This window comes from Spodoptera frugiperda, chromosome 15 (assembly GCF_023101765.2).
Source record: "Spodoptera frugiperda isolate SF20-4 chromosome 15, AGI-APGP_CSIRO_Sfru_2.0, whole genome shotgun sequence".
Taxonomy (NCBI): Eukaryota; Metazoa; Arthropoda; class Insecta; order Lepidoptera; family Noctuidae; genus Spodoptera; species Spodoptera frugiperda.
In genome coordinates this window covers 6,411,798-6,431,201 of record NC_064226.1, presented here as the reverse complement: position 1 = coordinate 6,431,201, position 19,404 = coordinate 6,411,798, and the positions used below count along the sequence as shown (strand labels likewise).

At 36.9% G+C, this 19,404-nt stretch overlaps 1 protein-coding gene across 3 annotated transcripts in view; it reads left to right on the top strand.

The window, feature by feature from the left end:
- LOC118277645 (uncharacterized) overlaps positions 1-19,404 on the top strand; it is a 152,342-nt gene that overhangs the window by 120,369 nt on the left and 12,569 nt on the right. For all 3 annotated transcript variants that reach the window (XM_050699193.1, XM_050699192.1, XM_035596541.2), the window contains exon 3: positions 11,268-11,434. In XM_050699193.1, the coding sequence (XP_050555150.1) occupies positions 11,268-11,434 (167 nt within the window). The remainder of the gene's footprint in view (positions 1-11,267; positions 11,435-19,404) is intronic.

The following is a 19,404-nucleotide window of genomic DNA, read 5'->3' as shown; positions in this document are numbered from 1 at the left end:
TTGAGTTGAGTAAAATATCGAATAAACGTTGAAAAGTTGGCATTTCGCCTACGCAGGAATAATTTTAGTTTAACAAGTATACTTATATCTATTTAGTTTTCAGCCTACGCTACTTGATTGGCCTGGTATAATGTAATGCAAGGCGACCATTGAGTAAACTAGGGTCAATTTATACCAACACCACTCCTCCCTATGTTTAATCGCTTTGAAACTGTTCATTCATAACTTTTTATGCTAACTCATTTTCATTGATGACATGTCACACTTTCATACACGTTACATAGTTATACGGACGGCTGTTTCCACGAATTGTGGTGTCGTGTGACATCGAGCTACTCACACCTATTTGTATTTCTTTGAAGAGGTAGGTATGTGTATTACTTATTAAATAGCTATGTATGAAATACACCCACTTGTTGTCAACCGTTTCGTAAAGCGTAATATTACCAAAAGTTGAATAGAGATTCCAAACAACCTAGAAAAGAAGCTAGTTTTTTATAGTTTTGACCTTACCTACATCAATAACAATACTGTAATTTGCTAAAAACTCGGTGTACTGTAAATATCCGTCACAGACGAAGGAACAACAATGTAATATGTGTGCGAGTTATTACAACAAATTCATTACCCATCATAAGTGCCCATCCAATCATAATACCTACTAACAAAGACATTATTGTACAACATCTTCTACAATAAAATTCAGTATGGTCATAACACAATGAAAAATAATAATTAAAAAATATATTACTGCGTCACCATTAACTACATCATATAAAACCTCATTTGTCGGGTCCCCACAGACTCATATAATACAAACACCTCTTAGTGGCAAAACTCGTAAACTTTTTACAATGTAGAAATAAAAACCGCGACCTTTTTATTGCTATCTCTAAAATTTCACATCAAGAGTAAATAAAATCGTCGCGAAGCTTAGCGGTCTTGGGGCGTCGAGTTTCCGAGTTCATTCAATATAAACTGCGCTCCGAAGATTCAACTTTATTGTGAAGAAAAACCTCATCTGTCTTTCTACACTTATTGCCATTGCACTGGGATTCTGTGTCTGAGGTTTCGAAGCGCACTTTAAACATATTGTTTGAAGCGTGAGATATTGGCCGCAAAAAGTAGTAAATGGACTGCAATATTTACTTGCCAACTGGGGCCTAGTCAATATTTGTAAGCATAGGACACACAGAAAAAACCGATACACCATCTTTTACTGTTCAAATCAATTCATACATTGAATGGAAATGTGTTATTTAGCGATCTGATTTTCATTTTCAAATTATTATCATTAACAACATGAAATTAGAATTTGTGTACAGTATGGGGCTAAAGGTTCGTCTCCGGAGACTAATAACTGCTCACGATAAGTGGATGTGTTATAAATGTTCGCCTTCCGGGAAAAACGGACTATCCTATGTGTTTATACAAATATGGATGTGCGAATTTACGTTCCGGCCATTAGTGGACTAATAAGTTTATGAAGTTATAAATCGTGTTGCTTAAATTATCTCAATGTTTTGTGTGCTTCAGAGTTTGTTTATTTATTTGATGGCCTTTCATTGTACATTTTGATCCCTTTTAATTCTAGAATAATAATTAGATCGCGTTGAAAAAGTTTTTACATCTTAGTTCATTATTTTCGGAGCTGCGGACTACCTAGTGGTTTACCAGGCTCCGACTCGAAAAGTACGAGTAGGAACGGGCTGGTTTTTCGTCAATATGAATCTGACACTCCCTCTCGCTTCGCCCAAGGTGAGAGAAGTCATTGGATTTTTCTCCCTTAAAAAAAGTCTATTATAGCAAAAATGCACTTAACGTTATTCACTGGCTTTTGCCAGCAGCAAAGAACCACAATCCCAATCTAGGTAAAACGGGATATTTACCATGTTTATTTTATAAAAGAAAAGTATACAAGACGTTTGTGATAAGGTCACTATAAAACATAGATATAAAGCAAGACAATAAAACTAGCCAAGAAGCTAGTCTCACAACAAAGAGTATTATAATGTCGTCATTTGAAAATACGTCAGACGTTACTGAAGTTTTTCTTACGTCACTTTTTTCTTCTCTCAACTTTTAAAACACTTTGAAGTGACGATGCGGAAGCTTGGTGGCAGTCTTTTGGAACTTCTCAATGACAAAAAGATGTTTTATTCTTTTTATTTTTATTATTTTAAATTCGTAGAACAAACATTGTGATATGGCCCGGAGCCTGATCCTTAGTGAGCAGTGTTGGTGTTTTGATAATAATTAAAATTCTGTTGTCTTTATCTATTGGTATAAAAATTCTAAAGATGAATCTCACTCACACGCACACAGTTTTTCCGAGTACCAGAAATACGATTCAATGTTATACTCTTGGAATTTACATCACTAATAGTTATATCCAAGGTCATGATTTATTCAGTACAAAATTGCTCTTAATCTATTCAGTGGTTTGCGTGTAATTAGGTAACAAACATATCAACGGTTTACAAATTAGCAACATTTGTATAAGTAAGAACAACATACCCAAAAGCCAATAGCTACGTGTAGGTACTATAGACGTGTGAATAAATATTTAATGTTATTATATCTTTGTGGGTCAGCAAAGTATCTTAAATGAGAATCAATGGGCACATTGCCTTGTCACTCTTGTATTATTCAGTAACGATCCTCTAATAACCTTACACGTAATTAATGTATTTTGCTATGGTATGTACTTCAAAGTGAGGTACATACTTGAGGAAATGTGAGGATACTAGACACGCAGTCCCGATTTGAATACCCCAATTTCATTGTTCAGTATCTATAAGTGAATGCTTTAGTTTTGTGACCAAGTAGTTTATAACAGAAAGAAATGACATAACAGTGACATTTAATTTAAGCACTTCGTTTATACATGTTGTTATATATAAAAAAGTATTTTTATGATACAGCCGGTAAACGAGCAAACATATCACCTGATGATAAGTAATCGCCGCCACGCATGGATACCTGAAACACTACAGGCGTTACAAGTGCGTTGGCGGCCTTTTGGGAGTTAAGAATTTAAATAGGGCGTCCAGTAACCTCACTCATAAAACGCAAGAGTTGTTTCACGTTGGTTTTCTGTGAGGCCGTGGTATTACCTCGATCGAGCTGGCCTATTCATGCCGAAGCACGGTTCTCCCACAATTAATAGAAAGGGATGCATATTACTCCAAGGTATGAAACTTTAAACATTTTTATTATCAACCTATAATCTTACTACGATGATCATCTTTTCCTTACTAAGAATCTTGAGAAATATTATCAGAAAGTCTATTCTAATCACCGGTTCAAAATGGAAGCGACACATATTTGTATGCCTTTGATCTTTCGAACAATAGCTCAAATCCCTAGTTCTTAGATCTGTCGAATATCACGAAACATATTGTACAAAACATTTTAAAATGTCACCTGTCTAAAAGCTACAGGTTTTGTGAAAATATTTGCTTTAAAAGAGTCGTATTGGTTTGACATTTTGACAGATTTGCCAGCTCGCTTGCAGTGTTCACTTCAGAAGTCACAATAGAGATACGGAACCGTTTCATGTCGAACACTACTAACACGTGTATATAGGTATTATCAAGGTTACCTATATTCTTGATTTGTTATTTCTTTTATGGTTTATAAAAAACGTTGCTCCACACTTAGTTATCTCCTGTGTAGTGGGAGCGTTTACAAACATACAAATTCACATAAACATGACACGCAGACCCGAAACAACAATTTGTTGATTACACAAAGAGTTTCTCCGTTCGGGAATAGAACCCGCTACACGTTACAAGGCAGCCGTTACCCAGCCAGCACGCCAATCGTGAAGTCAATCTTTCTTTATGAGCTCTTTATAGAGGATGAACACATACATATGTGCTACCAGCCTTTAATATTCAAATTCACTAATATTGCACTGATGACTTAGTATAAAAACCGCCACATAATTATAACGTACCCTTATAATAAATTAGTCCATTTTATTGCATTGTCAGACAATATGGCTGACCCAGCCAGAACCGAAACCCTTTTACTAGCGGAAGGTGCTTGCTTTCCATTGTTATGATCTTAAAATTTGCGGTATAACCCAGGGAAGTGGATAAAACCGCGTCATGACATCGGCCTCTTACCGTTCCCCGATCGTTTGACTATGCAATTCCCTTTTGTCAAGCATAGCTCAACTGAATTTTAATTACATCCCTTTGGCCAGTAACGCCTTACTCCCGCCAATTATGTCTTTATGAATTTGTGTTCTTTGTTCGAAATATTTAAGTTTGGAATTTGAATTCTGTTTTCAAATTTTATTTTTTGCAATAAAATTGAGTGGAATGGTCTGAAATGTGGATTGTTTTTATTTTTTATCTGTATACAGGGTAAGTTTCATTGTTCTATATAAACTATCTAGTTTGTCTACATAGAAAGAACGACAGATAAACTCAAAGCTCTGGATTAGATTTACAGATTAAACAATAATTAATTAAGAATCTGATCATTAATAAAATCAACAATAGGTATATCAAAGAAAAATCTTATCATGATTATATAGATTCCTACGATAAACCATAATTTATCATCCTTTATCCACCATCTATTTACTATCATGCAATTTGCTGCTTCGCAATCGATTACGTAGAAACCTTTCATGTTTGCTCGCTAATAAAGAGCGTCTACTGAGAGAATATTAATATATAAGTCGGTAGATAAACAAAAACATCCGCTTGCATAAGTTTGCCTTAAGGTTGCGGAGATGAGATGTCAGATGCTCTGCTACTTGACAAGTCACGTAGCCGGTTATATGCGAATCTCACCGATCATCGATGTTCTGTTTGTAAAGAGAAGGTGAGTGGGTGAACTCTATTTGTGAATAATTGAATAGGTTATTAAAGCAAATTTCAAAAAAGTGTGTAAGTACATTATATGCCTATACACTGCACTGTTGGTGACTGCACAGACGATCTATACGGTTGGTGTGGTGGCTGGGCGACCGGCTACGGTGCAAGTGTGTGTGAATGTGAACTTGTATGTTTATAAACGTACCCACGACACAGGAGAAAATTCTAATGTGGAGCAACGTTTTAAAAAAATATGCACTCTATGAATTGTACAAAAGAATGAATCAGTAATGGGTACAATTACACTGAAAAGTTAATCGTAAAATCGCTCTTACGATGACTACAGAACATGTTATTTGACCAAACAACGCACGTCTTAGAGTTCTATATATCCCTAAAGACTAGTAAAGTAAGCTAGAAAGAAGTACTAGGATAAAGAGATTTACAAGATAAGCGATCCTAGTCTCATAAGAAGACAAATGCTAAACAATAAGAACGTTCATTGTTCATGTTTTAGTGAGATACGTCATATGTCTCAGTCGGCAGCACAGGCCACGCATAAAGCCACTCTTGATGCAAACCATTTGTTATCCTCGTCGCTAAAATATTACCGTAGTACGTATTTTAAGTGGTCCCTAAAAGAGCCTAATCTTAGCTTCAATGTTCCAAAACGTTTTTAGTCCTTTTGTGAATAGGTACGCCTCGACTACCTCGTTGGTCAAGTGGTCCCAAGTGTGACTGCCGTACAGGGGGTCTCGGATTCGATTCCCAGGTCGGGCAAAGTATTGCTGCGCTTTTTTATGTTTTCCGAAAATTTCTCAGTAGTAGCACGGAGTCTGAGTTGTGTCCAGTATGGCAATAGGCTCACCCCCTATTACATGGGACTTATAACACAAATGGTGAAAAGTGGGTGTACATTGTACATTGTATAGCGGCATTACGTGTCGTAATGAGCACCTCTGCCTACCCCTTCGGGGATAAAAGGCGTGACGTTGCTTGCTTGTGAATAGGTACGCTTCAAAAATGCGTATGGTAGGTTGCGTGACTGCAGGACTGTAAAGGTGCTTGTTTTATTTCCGTGTTGTTCAAAGTTTTCTTTTTACTGTTATTGATTCTTTGATTTTGAAACACTTAATATTAAGCATGTATATATTATTATATGGTAGTGTAGGGATGCCGCAGGTGCAGGGTGCCATTTTAAAACCAGCGTTGGACTCATACGCTCAACACAATGCGGAGATGGAGGTCCTTTTGACGTGAACATGCCCAATTGTTTTTTTTTTTTTTATATTTAACTTCTGTTTTTTTTTTTCATTGTTTTCTTTTATTTCGTTTTTTTATTTTATTATAACTTTCGTCGTGAGATAAACAACGAGTTCTTTCAAACTGTTCAAACAGTTACGTGATTAAGCCAATAACATAGTAATTAATTCTTATTAATATGTATTATATTAGTATTTGTGCGTGTTTTTTATATATAATCTTTGTATTTGTGTTCGTGTCTTCTGTCGAATAAATGTTTTTTTTTCTAATGTATTAAAATATTTTTAGAGATAGTCCCTTTAATACATAAAAATACTTTAGAATAGTAATCACACAACTTTGTAGTAAATAGCATGATGTTATATGGTAAATAAATAAATTTCTAATCACTGAATGGCGTCCATTAATAGGGTTATAGAAACAAAGAAAAGTAAACAAATCGCTGTTTGAATAAACACACGCCTTATTTTCCATTTGTGTTAGTTATCTGGCCGTCAAAACCATACACGCGACCGCACTATCGCTTGCGTAAGAACAACATTTCTGTTTTGGAACAGTAACAGGTTTACGTCAGGATATAGTTTTATACTTACATACAATCCTTAATAATTTTATGCGAAAATTGTTTGTGTGTTTACCTCTTCTTTGCAGCTACGTAAGATAAAAGAGAAATACATTGTGTTTCGCTTATATCGACTTTCCAGTATTAAAAATATTTGTTTAGTGCCCTTAGTACGAGTTTGCTATATGTTTAACAAGAGCGCGTTCGGCGCTCTGATTGGTTGGATCATTCGCGCCGACCAATCAGAGCGCCGAACGCGCTTTCGTTTCGTTTTCTTTCAACGTAAAGGAAAGTCGTATTGTACTAAGGGTATAAACAAGTTCATAATTTGAAAAATATGTTTCTCAATGTCTAATTATCCGTCATTTAAACTATCAGAAATAAGTTTCTCAGACAGAATCAGACATTGCCACAGTCCCTAAATACATCACATATTCATTCATATCGAAGCATAGAGTAGCGATAGAGTATAAGTCCAAGCAACCGTATATCACGATGTCAGAACAGTACTTCACTTATTTTCACTTTGCCCTACATCATACATTTTAGCTTTATGAATGTAAAAACAACCGAACGCACCCTCTCTCGGCCAAGGGCTTTGAGAGAGTTGAACCGAATAGAACGATTATAGTACACCTATTTTAAGCTCCAGCCTACAGGCGTACGTAGTAATATAATGGGCATTATTATAGGTATAATATTCAGGTAAAAATATACTTACGTACCTAGTAATAAAGTAGACATTATAATTGTAATATACAGGTGAATATTAAGTGGCATGTCAAACGGACATCACGCGAATATTAGACAGTTTGTAGTGCCTAATAAACGTAGGGGTGGGACACTTATAACTATAATTATTATTTTATGTTTCGAGATTTATTATTTTTGCTAGTTTTTAAGAAAACGTTGCCCCACACTAGGATTTTCTCCTGTGTCGTGAGTGTGTTTACAAACATATAAGTTTACATGCACATGTCACTCAGACCTGAAATAACAATTTGTGAATCACACAACAACACAGACACACAAACATTCCAGAAAATTTGAAATTCTAAACAATAGCCCGAACCAAAATAGCTATTTACTTACAGAAGAAGTCTTCCAATACAGTTAACAGCAAAAAACTGTTACATATGTCACATTCTTGAATAAAAAAGGCTTTATATGTTATTTTTAGTTTCCATTATTCATAGTAACGAGCATAAGTCTACATATTGAAAAATTTCCCTGTCAAAGAAAACACGATGAATACTACTTTGACCTTTTCCCACTATTTATATTTTACCATCTCTAGGTGTTGGCCTTCGATAAATCTTTTCTGAACACACACTTGTGCGGAAATATATCCGTATATATTTGCGTTATACGGCCACTGGCTGAAGAGTCGGATGGCGGAGAAAAATATGCCAGTATCTCATACAAAGCTGTTATATTATAGCTTTATTATATCGATATATTTCTGTGAACTTTCACATCACTATTAAACTTCGCCCAATTTATTCCGACACGTAGTGCTGTAGTTTGAAAGTCAGCTCCGTTAGTTAACGACTTTTTCAGGTGTCATGCCACATTAAAATATTATAATAACTTAATACCTCTAATGAAATCTTGAAACACTATTACCAAAACATAAGTCCGTAGATTTACTATGAAAATATGTATTATGAAAATAAATTGAGTAGTTGACCTTCTGTATAAATTGATGTCGTATATTTTTTTCGTAATATAAAAGCCATAAAACCATACACCATGGAATGTTACCTATAAAACAGAAAAAGGGAATAGATTTCAACAGTCAATTGGTTGAAAGGTTTGTTAGAAAGAAAAAAATATTTCCTTGTGTGAAAACATTGAGCGTTGAATTCGATCGTGTTACTCGATAAATTATGGAATTGATCATTCGCGTGTCCGTACCCCGAGTTCGGCATTTCGAGCCGGTTATATCCGGTTGTGAATAACTAGCGTATGTTGGTGTCAGCTGAGTATCAATGTAGTACTGATATAAAAATACTATTGATGGCAACTTCAATAGGTCGGATATTATTGTTCTAGGAAATTAGCCAAAGGATTACATAGATAACCTCTTCTTAGAAAATGTAGGTTTATTACGATACTAAAATAAAACAAGTGATAGATAATGAAAAGGGCGCATCTATTTTTGAAGCACGGATAAAAGGAAACCCGTGCGAGCTACGATCGGAAGGTTGAAAAATGACGCTTGTCCTGCGGCTGACGACTGAGTGAAGGTCCACTCGCTACTAATTACACTAAGCTCAACGTGTATTTACTTCTGTCGAATTCTCTTCTCGATTTATCGCACCCGACCGAAACACTGCGTCATTACGTTTTTTCGCTCGATTTCGTAAATTCGGTCGTGCCCAAACACCAAATTGATTACTATATGTACATGTGGCCTCGCGTGAAGCCGACTGATTGAATCTATGTGCTCCTTTTGTGTCTGAGAATAAAAAGAGTTCTGTATTGTCTGCTATTTGTCTTTTATTACAAAGGTATTTTGAAAATGTTGCCACGATTGTTAAGTATAAGGTTTGAAATCGAATAACAATGTGACTTCTCATGTTAATCGCGCCGCCTGTATATTTATTGTACGTTTGTATGGATAATAAGTACAAATTCTGATTGTAACTGTCCTACAAATGGTTGTCAAAACCTGATTACAATACTGCAAAATCATTTCGGGTTGGAAACTAAATGCATTTAAGAACCAACATTTAATTTTTGCTGAGTGACAACTATCTGCAGATTAAATCTTAGAATTTTATGAATTTGGGCCACATTCAGAATACCACCATCAAATATAAATCAGGTTCTTAAAACTATGAACTATTTTATTAAAATTTGAAGTGTGTTTTATGTGAGTTTCAAAGTTTATACGAGCATAAGCGAGGTAGCCTAGTAAAATGAGAATGGCATTTGGCGATTGGCCCAATGTGTGGAGAACAAAGGTGGTCACTCCTTCCTAGTTTCAATGGCAAATAAATACTCGGTCTTTATCGTAACCTAACTTAAGAATTAAATCAGTTTATTCTTTTTACCCCATTCTTCTTTTATTTTCTACATATGTTATTAATCTGCTTCAGTACGCTTCTACGTTCAGTAGGCTAGTAAGCCTTTCGTAATTGAAGTTCTCAACAGTACCACAACCTCAGAAATTATGCCTACACGAATAAGTAATTACACATTATTCAATTATGGACACAAAACCCCAAAATTTTCGGTACATCGATAGGAATAAAAGCAAACAGCAAAACTTTGCTTAATACTAGTACAAACTAAAAACCTTTCCCATTAGAATGTTTATATAGAGTAATTATTCATGGCCCATTATCAATTCTAACACGTCAGTAAACAGTTTGCATTATTAAGCAGATGTTTAGACTTCATACATGAATTAATGTGCGGATAGATAAGCCTCTATAAATATAAACATGTCACTTGTAATCCCTAAAATGGTTGGGATGTGAACAGTGTATTTCGTATTAACTAAATGCGATAACAGGTACTCCGTACGTTGAGGGTGTTGCTAAGCAAATCTGACCGTTAAATAAATGTTTCAATGATCAATTTAACTACCGTAATAGATTATTGTATTATTTTGATGCATTGACTTCTATGTCTTGCTTTTCCAAAAAATTTAGTACTATCCTTACATAGTATAAAACAAAGTCGCTTTCTCTGTCCCTAAATCTCTTAGTATGTTTGTATTAAATCTTTAAAACTACGTAACGATTTGGATGCGGTTTTTTAAATAGATAGAGTGATTCAAGATTCTTTTTGAATAGATAAAGTGACTCAAAACCTTTTGTTTTATATGTATAATATATCCCAATTGCACCCATACGAAGGCTCGCTAGTAGATGATAAAAAGCTATACTCAAATATTCTTTTGATCAGGTCGAAAATTAAGTACAAATAACTCTTAAATTAAGAAGAAGCTGGTCCCAAGAGTGACGTAAGGTGAAGTATTATTTTGAGCCGGTTTTTGTAGGTACTATATAAAGATCTTTCGTTTCAAAATGTTCATTAGTAAGTCTACTAATCTACAAATATTTTCATCTATTAATATTACTGGACAATCAATGGTTTTGAAAGATTTGTTAAATCATAATGTTTTAATTAGTTTATTCGACGTCGATATTTGAAGAGCAGCTTATATTTAAGTCTTCTTAACTAAACTAAAACTACTTTTAACTTTGTTATAAATTCAACTCATTGTTGTTCCAAAAATAAACAATATTTAGATTAAAACCTAATCAAAGTCAGCACCAATTTAATAGAACGGGAAAACGACTATCGCTCATCGTTTCATACGTTGTATGTTGTATTTCAACTTCATCGTTTTCTAACTTTTCACCACAAACTGAAAACTAATCTCATATTGTGTATGATAAAGTGAAATTTGTATTTAAACACAACTTTATTTTCCTTTTCTAGCTCACTATTAAAACTTTATCAAAGAACAATAGAATTTCATTCATACCTGCTCATGCAAAGTTTGACCAAAATATGTTGACCCATTTGACGTGTAACTAGTTATTTGATATTGAACCGTAAGCTTTACTAAATAAAGGTTTTTTTCACAGCTGATAACGGAGATCAACGTGCAGTTGGCGTTGTTCCGAGACCTGTTAATCCACATCGGGCAGCCACACGACTGCCCGGAGCTGCGCGAGCGCGTGCGTCGACTGCGCCGCGCATGCGTAGAAGCCACCAAGACTACCAGCCAACTAGTTTTACCTAATTGTAAAAAGTAAGTAGAATTTTACTTTGTCTTTATTTGCGATATTATTAGATGAATCTGTATTTGTCGGAACATCTGTATTTGAAGGTTTTATTTTGTCTTAAGCAAGTATCGTGTTTTAAAATGTCTTGAATTTCATTGTATTGGTGTTTTGTTGTGCCAAATTCAGCTTGATCAATTCCATAGAAAAAAATATAGAAATTGCACGGACTACAATAGAACATAACTGACCATAAACCAGTAACAAAATCCATGTGAAAAGGATCAGTAAGACGTCCCATAACACAGTTCAAAGACAGCATTTCTTACCTTAATCCTTAAGGAATCAATCCTTATGAAGAATGAAGGGCTAAACGCTCCTGTCGACTAACTCCCCATGGTGTTCCTATGTTACCCTAACTTATAGGTAGAGGCTCACTCACGCATGCTGCTCACCCTTCTCAAATACCCCTCCATGAATATCAACGGGTCCCTTGCGAGCCCCATCACAGTCTCTGACGTTAAAGGGAGCTATAGGTACTATTAGATACAAGTATCTCGAACGCTATGCCTGTTGCTTCATGAGGTAGCAAAACTGTGTCAGTGGAGACGGAACGGCATTTCTGTTATTGGATACATTTATTTATTATGTATGCAATAGGAATCAAAATTGAGTGCACGGATGGCGTAATGATTGTGATTCCCACACGGAATAATATTTGATGGACAAATAGTTATTCTGAGAGGGAGCAATAGCCCGGAGCCGCAGACTGTCTAGCAGGCGTCTGGCTCGAAGAGCAGGAGTAGGAACGGGGTGGTTTTTATTCAGTAAGTGTTTAACACTCCCTCTCGCCTCGCCCAAGATGGGAGAAGTCTGTGGAGGATATTTGCCTCTGAAAAAAAAGAAGGGCTACATAGTCTCAGTGGAAACGGTCACATAGTTTCACAGCCTAGCTATTATATCCTTGCAGCAGCTACATAGCATATCTTTGGTGAAAAGCACCATAGTTACCTCATACAATAAAACTCTTTTCACCCTCACTGTAAAACGACATTGACGTAAAGTTACAGTTGTACAGTTTCGCTTAAATAAAACAGCTTGCATAATTGATAAAAGGCTGCCCCCTAACGCTACACACTTGGCTGCATGACTCACAAGGGATTGTGAATTATCACGGACCTCGCGTTTATTTACAACTATACCAAAGAAATTAATTCTATTCGGTATTTCTTAATATATAGGGCAATTTTGGGAAAACATTGTGAAAGTGAAACATTTTGCTCACTTGTTACTTCTATTACATTAGGTACTCGTCTGTTGTTACTAAATAATGCATTAGTATTACATACATACATAACCTCACGCCTGTCTCCCATGAGGGTAGGAGGCACGTCAATTGCTACGAATCTTACATACTTCTTTCGCTTTATCATTGTCATTGTTTTCTTTTTTTTTTAAAACGTTGCCTCACACTAGGATTTTCTCCTGTGTCGTGGTTGCGTTTACAAACATACAAGTTCACATACACATTATTACATTAGCCATTATTACATTAGCCAAACGGTTCTAAGTGTAATTATTATTGCCGATCATAAAACCGAATTGGGGATTGAGCATCCCCAATTGAAGTGCGTTAAAAGAGAATTATTGTTTTATAAAATCTCTAACACAGAGTTTGGAATAGCATTGACAATTGGTTATGGATTTGCCTCCTATCCTCCTCCTACAAAAAATCTACAAGTTTACCTACCCCTTTGGGCAAAAGATAACAGGTCAATATAGTGGGTTAAAATACCACCAGTACACCAACTACTTATTAGGCATTCGATTGCTTTATTTATTAAATAACACCTTATCGATAGCTCAAAGGGAAACCCTTATCAAAAGAACAAAGTAGATTTTTTATCAACGAACGTAGCATGGTTGTACCCGTCCTTCAATTTCCATTTTCATGAGTTACGATACAAGCATAAAACATAGATATATCGATAACACCTAGTTCAGCGCTCTACGAGACATGAGCCGGGTCTTATTTCATTGCACACACTGACGATAGGAATCGATCACGTACAAGATCGATTTGAAAATTCCGATATCTCAATTTGAGAAGGGTTTAACCGTAGTTGTTTATTTATTTGCGAGCACTCTGTCTCTGACAGAACGGCTGCTTTAAATCAATATTGAACGCTGGCTTAACCTCGTAATCTTATAACGTAAATATTAAATTACAGAAAATCGAAAAGAAATACAGAAAGTGACTGAATCGAATCTCCCTCGTGGCTGCGAATCGGTCTCCGCCGTTAGATTAATGCGCCGTCCTAACTAGATAAATGACCGCTCGCTTAACATAAAACAATACACCCTGTATTATTTACTTAAGCGTGTAAAAACAACTTTCACTATATTTACTGTTGTGTACGACGGTACAGCCGAAATGTTCTTTAAAATTATAAGTCTTTTGTTCTTGTGTGTTTAGGGATTTCCCGTAACGTCACGGTTTTGGCCCCTGGAGCTCCACCGCTCCATTATTCTGCTTCATGCTATACAAAACATTCACCTTAACAGATAAATTGTGCCTTGATCCTGCTATACAGTGGAGTAGGTACATGACACCCGCCCATTTGCATTTCAAAAGGCGAACCAATTCGCCGTCTCTGATGTCAAATCTCAAAGCGAAGTAATTACGTCACAAAAGAGAGAGAGAGAGATGGCGCCACTGCCACGGTCAACATTAGCTCCGTGTATTTAAAGTGAAAAAAAATAGTTAATAAACAGTAAAGTCGAAAATATACAGTGAAAAGTGAATATTATAGTCCAAATACCAAGTGAAAGTGTTATCTCAATTGAATTCTCAAATATAGCAAAGCTAAAAGCATTACAAAATACAGTGCGTCATTGTTCTATTACTGTTAATTAATTACTAAATAATAAACAAAACAAGACTCCTACATACTAAAAAAACAAAAATACAGTGCAAAATAACTATTACAAACATTCCAGTAACAACAAATATATAAAAAAAGTGAAAACAGTGATTAATAAAAACTACTACTATACTAAATAATAAACAAAACAATACTACATAATAAACAAAACAAGACTCCTACATACTAAAAAAAACAAAAATACAGTGCAAAATAACTATCACAAACATTCCAGTAACAACAAATATATAAAAAAAGTGAAAACAGTGATTAATAAAAAAAAAACGGACGGTGAGATCGAAATTTTTAAAAATCAATTTTTAAAAATCAAATAAGCGTCGTAACGTTTTTTTGAAGAACTGTCTCGTAAGTGACCACTAATTTGGACCATCTACGTACGAACACTGTGGCGTGGTGGTTTTCGTCGAGACTTGTGGCTCCCGGAACCCGAGTTCGGATCTCAACTAACGTTACACTTTTTGTGAGTTTTTAAAAATTTATTATTTAGTATTCTCCAAATAACAAAACGACATCTAGTGACGAATTGCTTCATTTCATAGTGAACTGGAATTAAAAAAATGTCATCGAAAATTGGATTAAGGAATACGAGCAGTGGCCGCAAGATGCCAGCACTTGTAATATGCTATAAATGTAAAAAACATGTAGATATAAAAACCACCGCTTTATGCTCGATCTGTAACCATAGATATGAACCAGATTGTATTGGATATCCTGAAAAAACATATCGTATGATGGATCAGGAATCAAAAAAGAATTGGAAATGTACAACTTGTATTAAAAACAAAAAACTAGTAAATAGTGACTCGTCTAATATTACTCTGAGAAATAAAAAGAAACTCACAAATAAAACATCACCGACGGTACAAGAAGACAATGAAGTAAAAAAACACAAGTCTATAGATGAGTCACAAACTCAGGATTCGCATATACTTACTGATTACAATACATCCTCTGAATCATATTGTACACCTACAAAAATGTTAAAAAGTTTGGATGGCACATTATCGGGCCCGATTTCAGACTTAGTTTCTCTGTCGGAGATGAAAGATACCATGTCTCAATTAACTGCCAAACTAGAATGCACCCAAAATGAGCTTGATAATAAGATACTGGAAAATAATGATCTTCAAAGACAAGTAAACAAGTTAACTGCTGAAGTCATTGTATTAAAATCCCTATGCCAAACTTCTTCGATAACTGAAGATACTTCTCGTTGCAGCATTAAAAAGAGGCCAAGTTCAGCTCACTGCATAACATCCACCCCTTCTTCACCCTTAAATTACTCAAACGTCGACTGCTTTTATGATGATAGAACACTATCTCTGAAAAAAATATCTCAGATCTACAACAACAGTTGGAAGATGCAAAACTTGAAATTTCAAGATTAACAAAACAAATAGAGACATTAACACAGTATCTACATAATAAAAGTGAGGTCTCCAGCTTGACAATGATTCCTCCACGCAATTCTACCACACCTACCTATACTACCAGAGAAAGAAAACGCGAGCACGAACCTGGAAGAAATTTATATATATACGGTACCCAACAATGTGTTGGTTTGGCCTCAGCCTTAATGCAGTCAAGATGCAATACTAAGTACGAAAAATACAGAGTTTTTGCGGAAACGAAGCCTAATGCGAAATGTTATGACGTCACTCAGAACTGCATAAGAAGAATCTTAAATCCGGATGATAAGATAGTCATATGTGTAGGAGAAAATGATCACAATTTAAAGCAAGTTTTATCACAATTAGAAGTTGTATTAGAGACCTTTTATAATAATAGAATAATTGTATTAAATGTTAACAGCAGCCACTTCCTTAATACTTCAAAATTGAATAATGGTATAAAAAATCTATGTAAAAAATTTAAAAAATGTCACTTCCTTAACAAACATTATTTTAAGTTATCAGAGATATGTAACTCTATAAATTATGTAATAGACTGTAACGATTATGATGAAGCCTACTTGTATCCCGCGAATATTAGAAAGTTTGTAATGCGTAATCATACCAATAGTAATACCAATACCAATAGTAATACAACAACGAGTAAAAAGTGCCTAGCCGAGCCTAAAAAGGGAACGATTCCTTTTTACTTTAATAACCAAAGCTGCGAGAAAAATAAACAAACAGCTAGCCCCACTGAATCTGTCAGCAATGTAAACAAAGGTACAATACCTTATTATTTCCCTATGTTAAAAAAGAAAAATAGTTTTTTTCGAGCCTAAAACCCATACATTTCATATTATGCACCAAAATATTGCTAGCATTCTGTCGAAACGGGAACTCCTAGAAATAACAATTCAGGAGTTAAGAGTAGCACAAAAACCACCAGATGTAATATGTCTGTCGGAAACTTTTATTAAAAAAGGCTATGAGAACTATGTTAAAATATCTGATTATCAACTAGCTGCCAACTTCTGCAGAGAAAAACAAAGAGGGGGAACTTGCATTTTAGTAAAAAAAGACATTATTTTCAAAGATTTACCATATATAAAAACATATGCTACTCAAAATACATTTGAAGCATGTGGCATAGAGATTGAGTGTTATAAATTGCTAATTATTTGCCTGTACAGAACACCAAACTCTGATCCCACACAGTTCTTAAGTAAATTAAACAACCTTTTAAACTATATAACTAAAAAATACAAATATAAAATGCGTATTGTTATAGCGGGAGATTTTAATATAAACACTTTGAAAAAGAGCAATATTACTAACCATTTACAAGACATATCCTATAACTTTAACATGAAAATTCACATCGATGTACCCACGCGCAAGTCATCATGCATAGACCACATTCTAAGTAATATTCCGAACGCTATCGCATCAGTCATGCCTCTCTATCTCTCCGACCATGATACAGGCCAAATGTTAAGCTTTCCTGTTAATGAAAAGGCTGAAAAACGTACAACTTATTATATATATAAAAGAGATTATAATTTAGACAACATTCGCAAGTTCAAGGAATGTTTGAACAATATAACATGGTCAGACATATATATGTCGGAGAACAGTTCGTGAACACACTTAAGACGACCGCTGCCAGCCCCTTTTCCATGAATCACTTCAAAATCAATTGGTTTAGTTTTAAGTTCTCACCAAATTGTAAAGATAGTGTGATCGACACATGTTAAGTACGTAAGACAAAAAACAGTTAAGGGCTGCGACCCTGCAAAGAGTGTGGTTTTTTTAGGGACGCTATAGGACCCAGCCGATACGAGGAAGGGTCAGAGACACATTCCTTCATGGGACACGGTTGCGCGATCACGCTCATCTCTTAAGACAATCCTAATTGTAAACTAGTGTAGTATTAACAACTTTTGTAAAAGCTTACATTACGTTATTGACTGTTATCATTGCGAATACAATATTGTAATAAACATGGACAAACATTGTAGTTCTCATTACTACCGATTATTACCGCGACGACACCCCGACTCCGTCATCAGAAGTGGGATTACCTCGTTCGAGTGGACGCTGTGATCATGGACGCGAGAAAGTGCGAATGTTGTTGGAGGTGCAAAATTCCCCGACGCTAGTACGCGCTTTCAATAGACTTTGGTGAGCTTTCGTGTAACCAAGAAATCGTTGAGCGGTACGAAGATATTTGGTGTGGACCACGAGGGGACGCTGCCGATCGTGACGCCTGTGCTTCGCGCGCATCATGGGCAGCGTTAGTAGCGCCGGCGACGGCGGGTCCTGCGAGCTATGGAGCCCGTGTTGCGGGTGTGCGCGGCGTGGGCCGCTGTAAGAGTCGACGCGGGCCTCGAATGTCAGCAAGCCTGACTTACTGATGAACGACTTGTGGACGTCGGTGCCGCCACAGTCCTTACCGAAGTTCAACAGCACATTGGTCAGTTCCTTTCATTCTGTTATAACTGTGGAACCGAGTTTATCCTCAAGAGTTCATTGCACAAGCGTAAATAATAGAGTTAAATTAGTGACATGGCTTTTGTAATTCTTTCACGAGCCCGTCTGGCGCCGGACTCTACAACTGGATGCCCAAGGCGCTCGAGCGGAGGAGCCCGAGCGTGTGGTACGCGCTGTGTGACCGCAAGTTGTACGGGTGCGCGCCGGTATTGGTGGCGCGTCGCCGAACGGCTGTGTGCGAGCCCCGGCTGTGTGCGAGCTGCTGCGGCCCCGGCTGTGTGCGAGCTGCTGCGGTCCCGCTTGTATGCGAGCTGCTGCGGCCCCGGCTGTGTGCGAGCTGCTGCGGCCCCGGCTGTGTGCGAGCTGCTGCGGCCCCGGCTGTGTACGAGCTGCTGCGGCCCCGGCTGTGTGCGAGCTGCTGCGGCCCCGGCGGTGTGCGAGCTGCTGCGGCCCCGGCTGTGTGCGAGCTGCTGCGGCCCCGGCGGTGTGCGAGCTGCTGCGGCCCCGGCTGTGTGCGAGCTGCTGCGGCCCCGGCTGTGTGTGAGCTGCTGCGGCCCCGGCTGCGTGCGAGCTGCTGCGGCCCCGGCTGTGTGCGAGCTGCTGCGGCCCCGGCTGTGTGTGAGCTGCTGCGGTCCCGCTTGTATGCGAGCTGCTGCGGCCCCGGTGGGCGCCTGCTAGCAAAGGTGATGAACGAGAACATGTGGACGTCGGTATCGCCGCAGTTCTCGCTGGAGTTCTACAATACTTTGGTGCGTTCTTTTCATTTTGCTACGACTCTGGAGCCGAGTTTTCCCTTACGAAGAAGTCAATATCGTCAAAGATTCATGCCCCAAAAGTAAATAATACAGTCAAAATGCAAGGCATTGGTGACAAAAGTGTTTATAGTACCTACTGTACAAATATCAGCTTTGGTTGAAATTGACGATATTGCTCTTGAAATTCTATTTCATGTTCTTCCTGACAAATACTTACGACGTGGTATCCTGATTGGTTACGACATTATATCTCAGGGTATTAACATCTTAATTTCGTTTGACAAGCTGTCTTTTAACAAATCATTGTCAGTAAACGCTGTATCGTCTCTACCCTTGTTGCAATAGATTTTAACGAACAGGCTGAAGCAGGAAATATCAACCGGTCGTACAAATACGCGAACGATCTGTTACATCT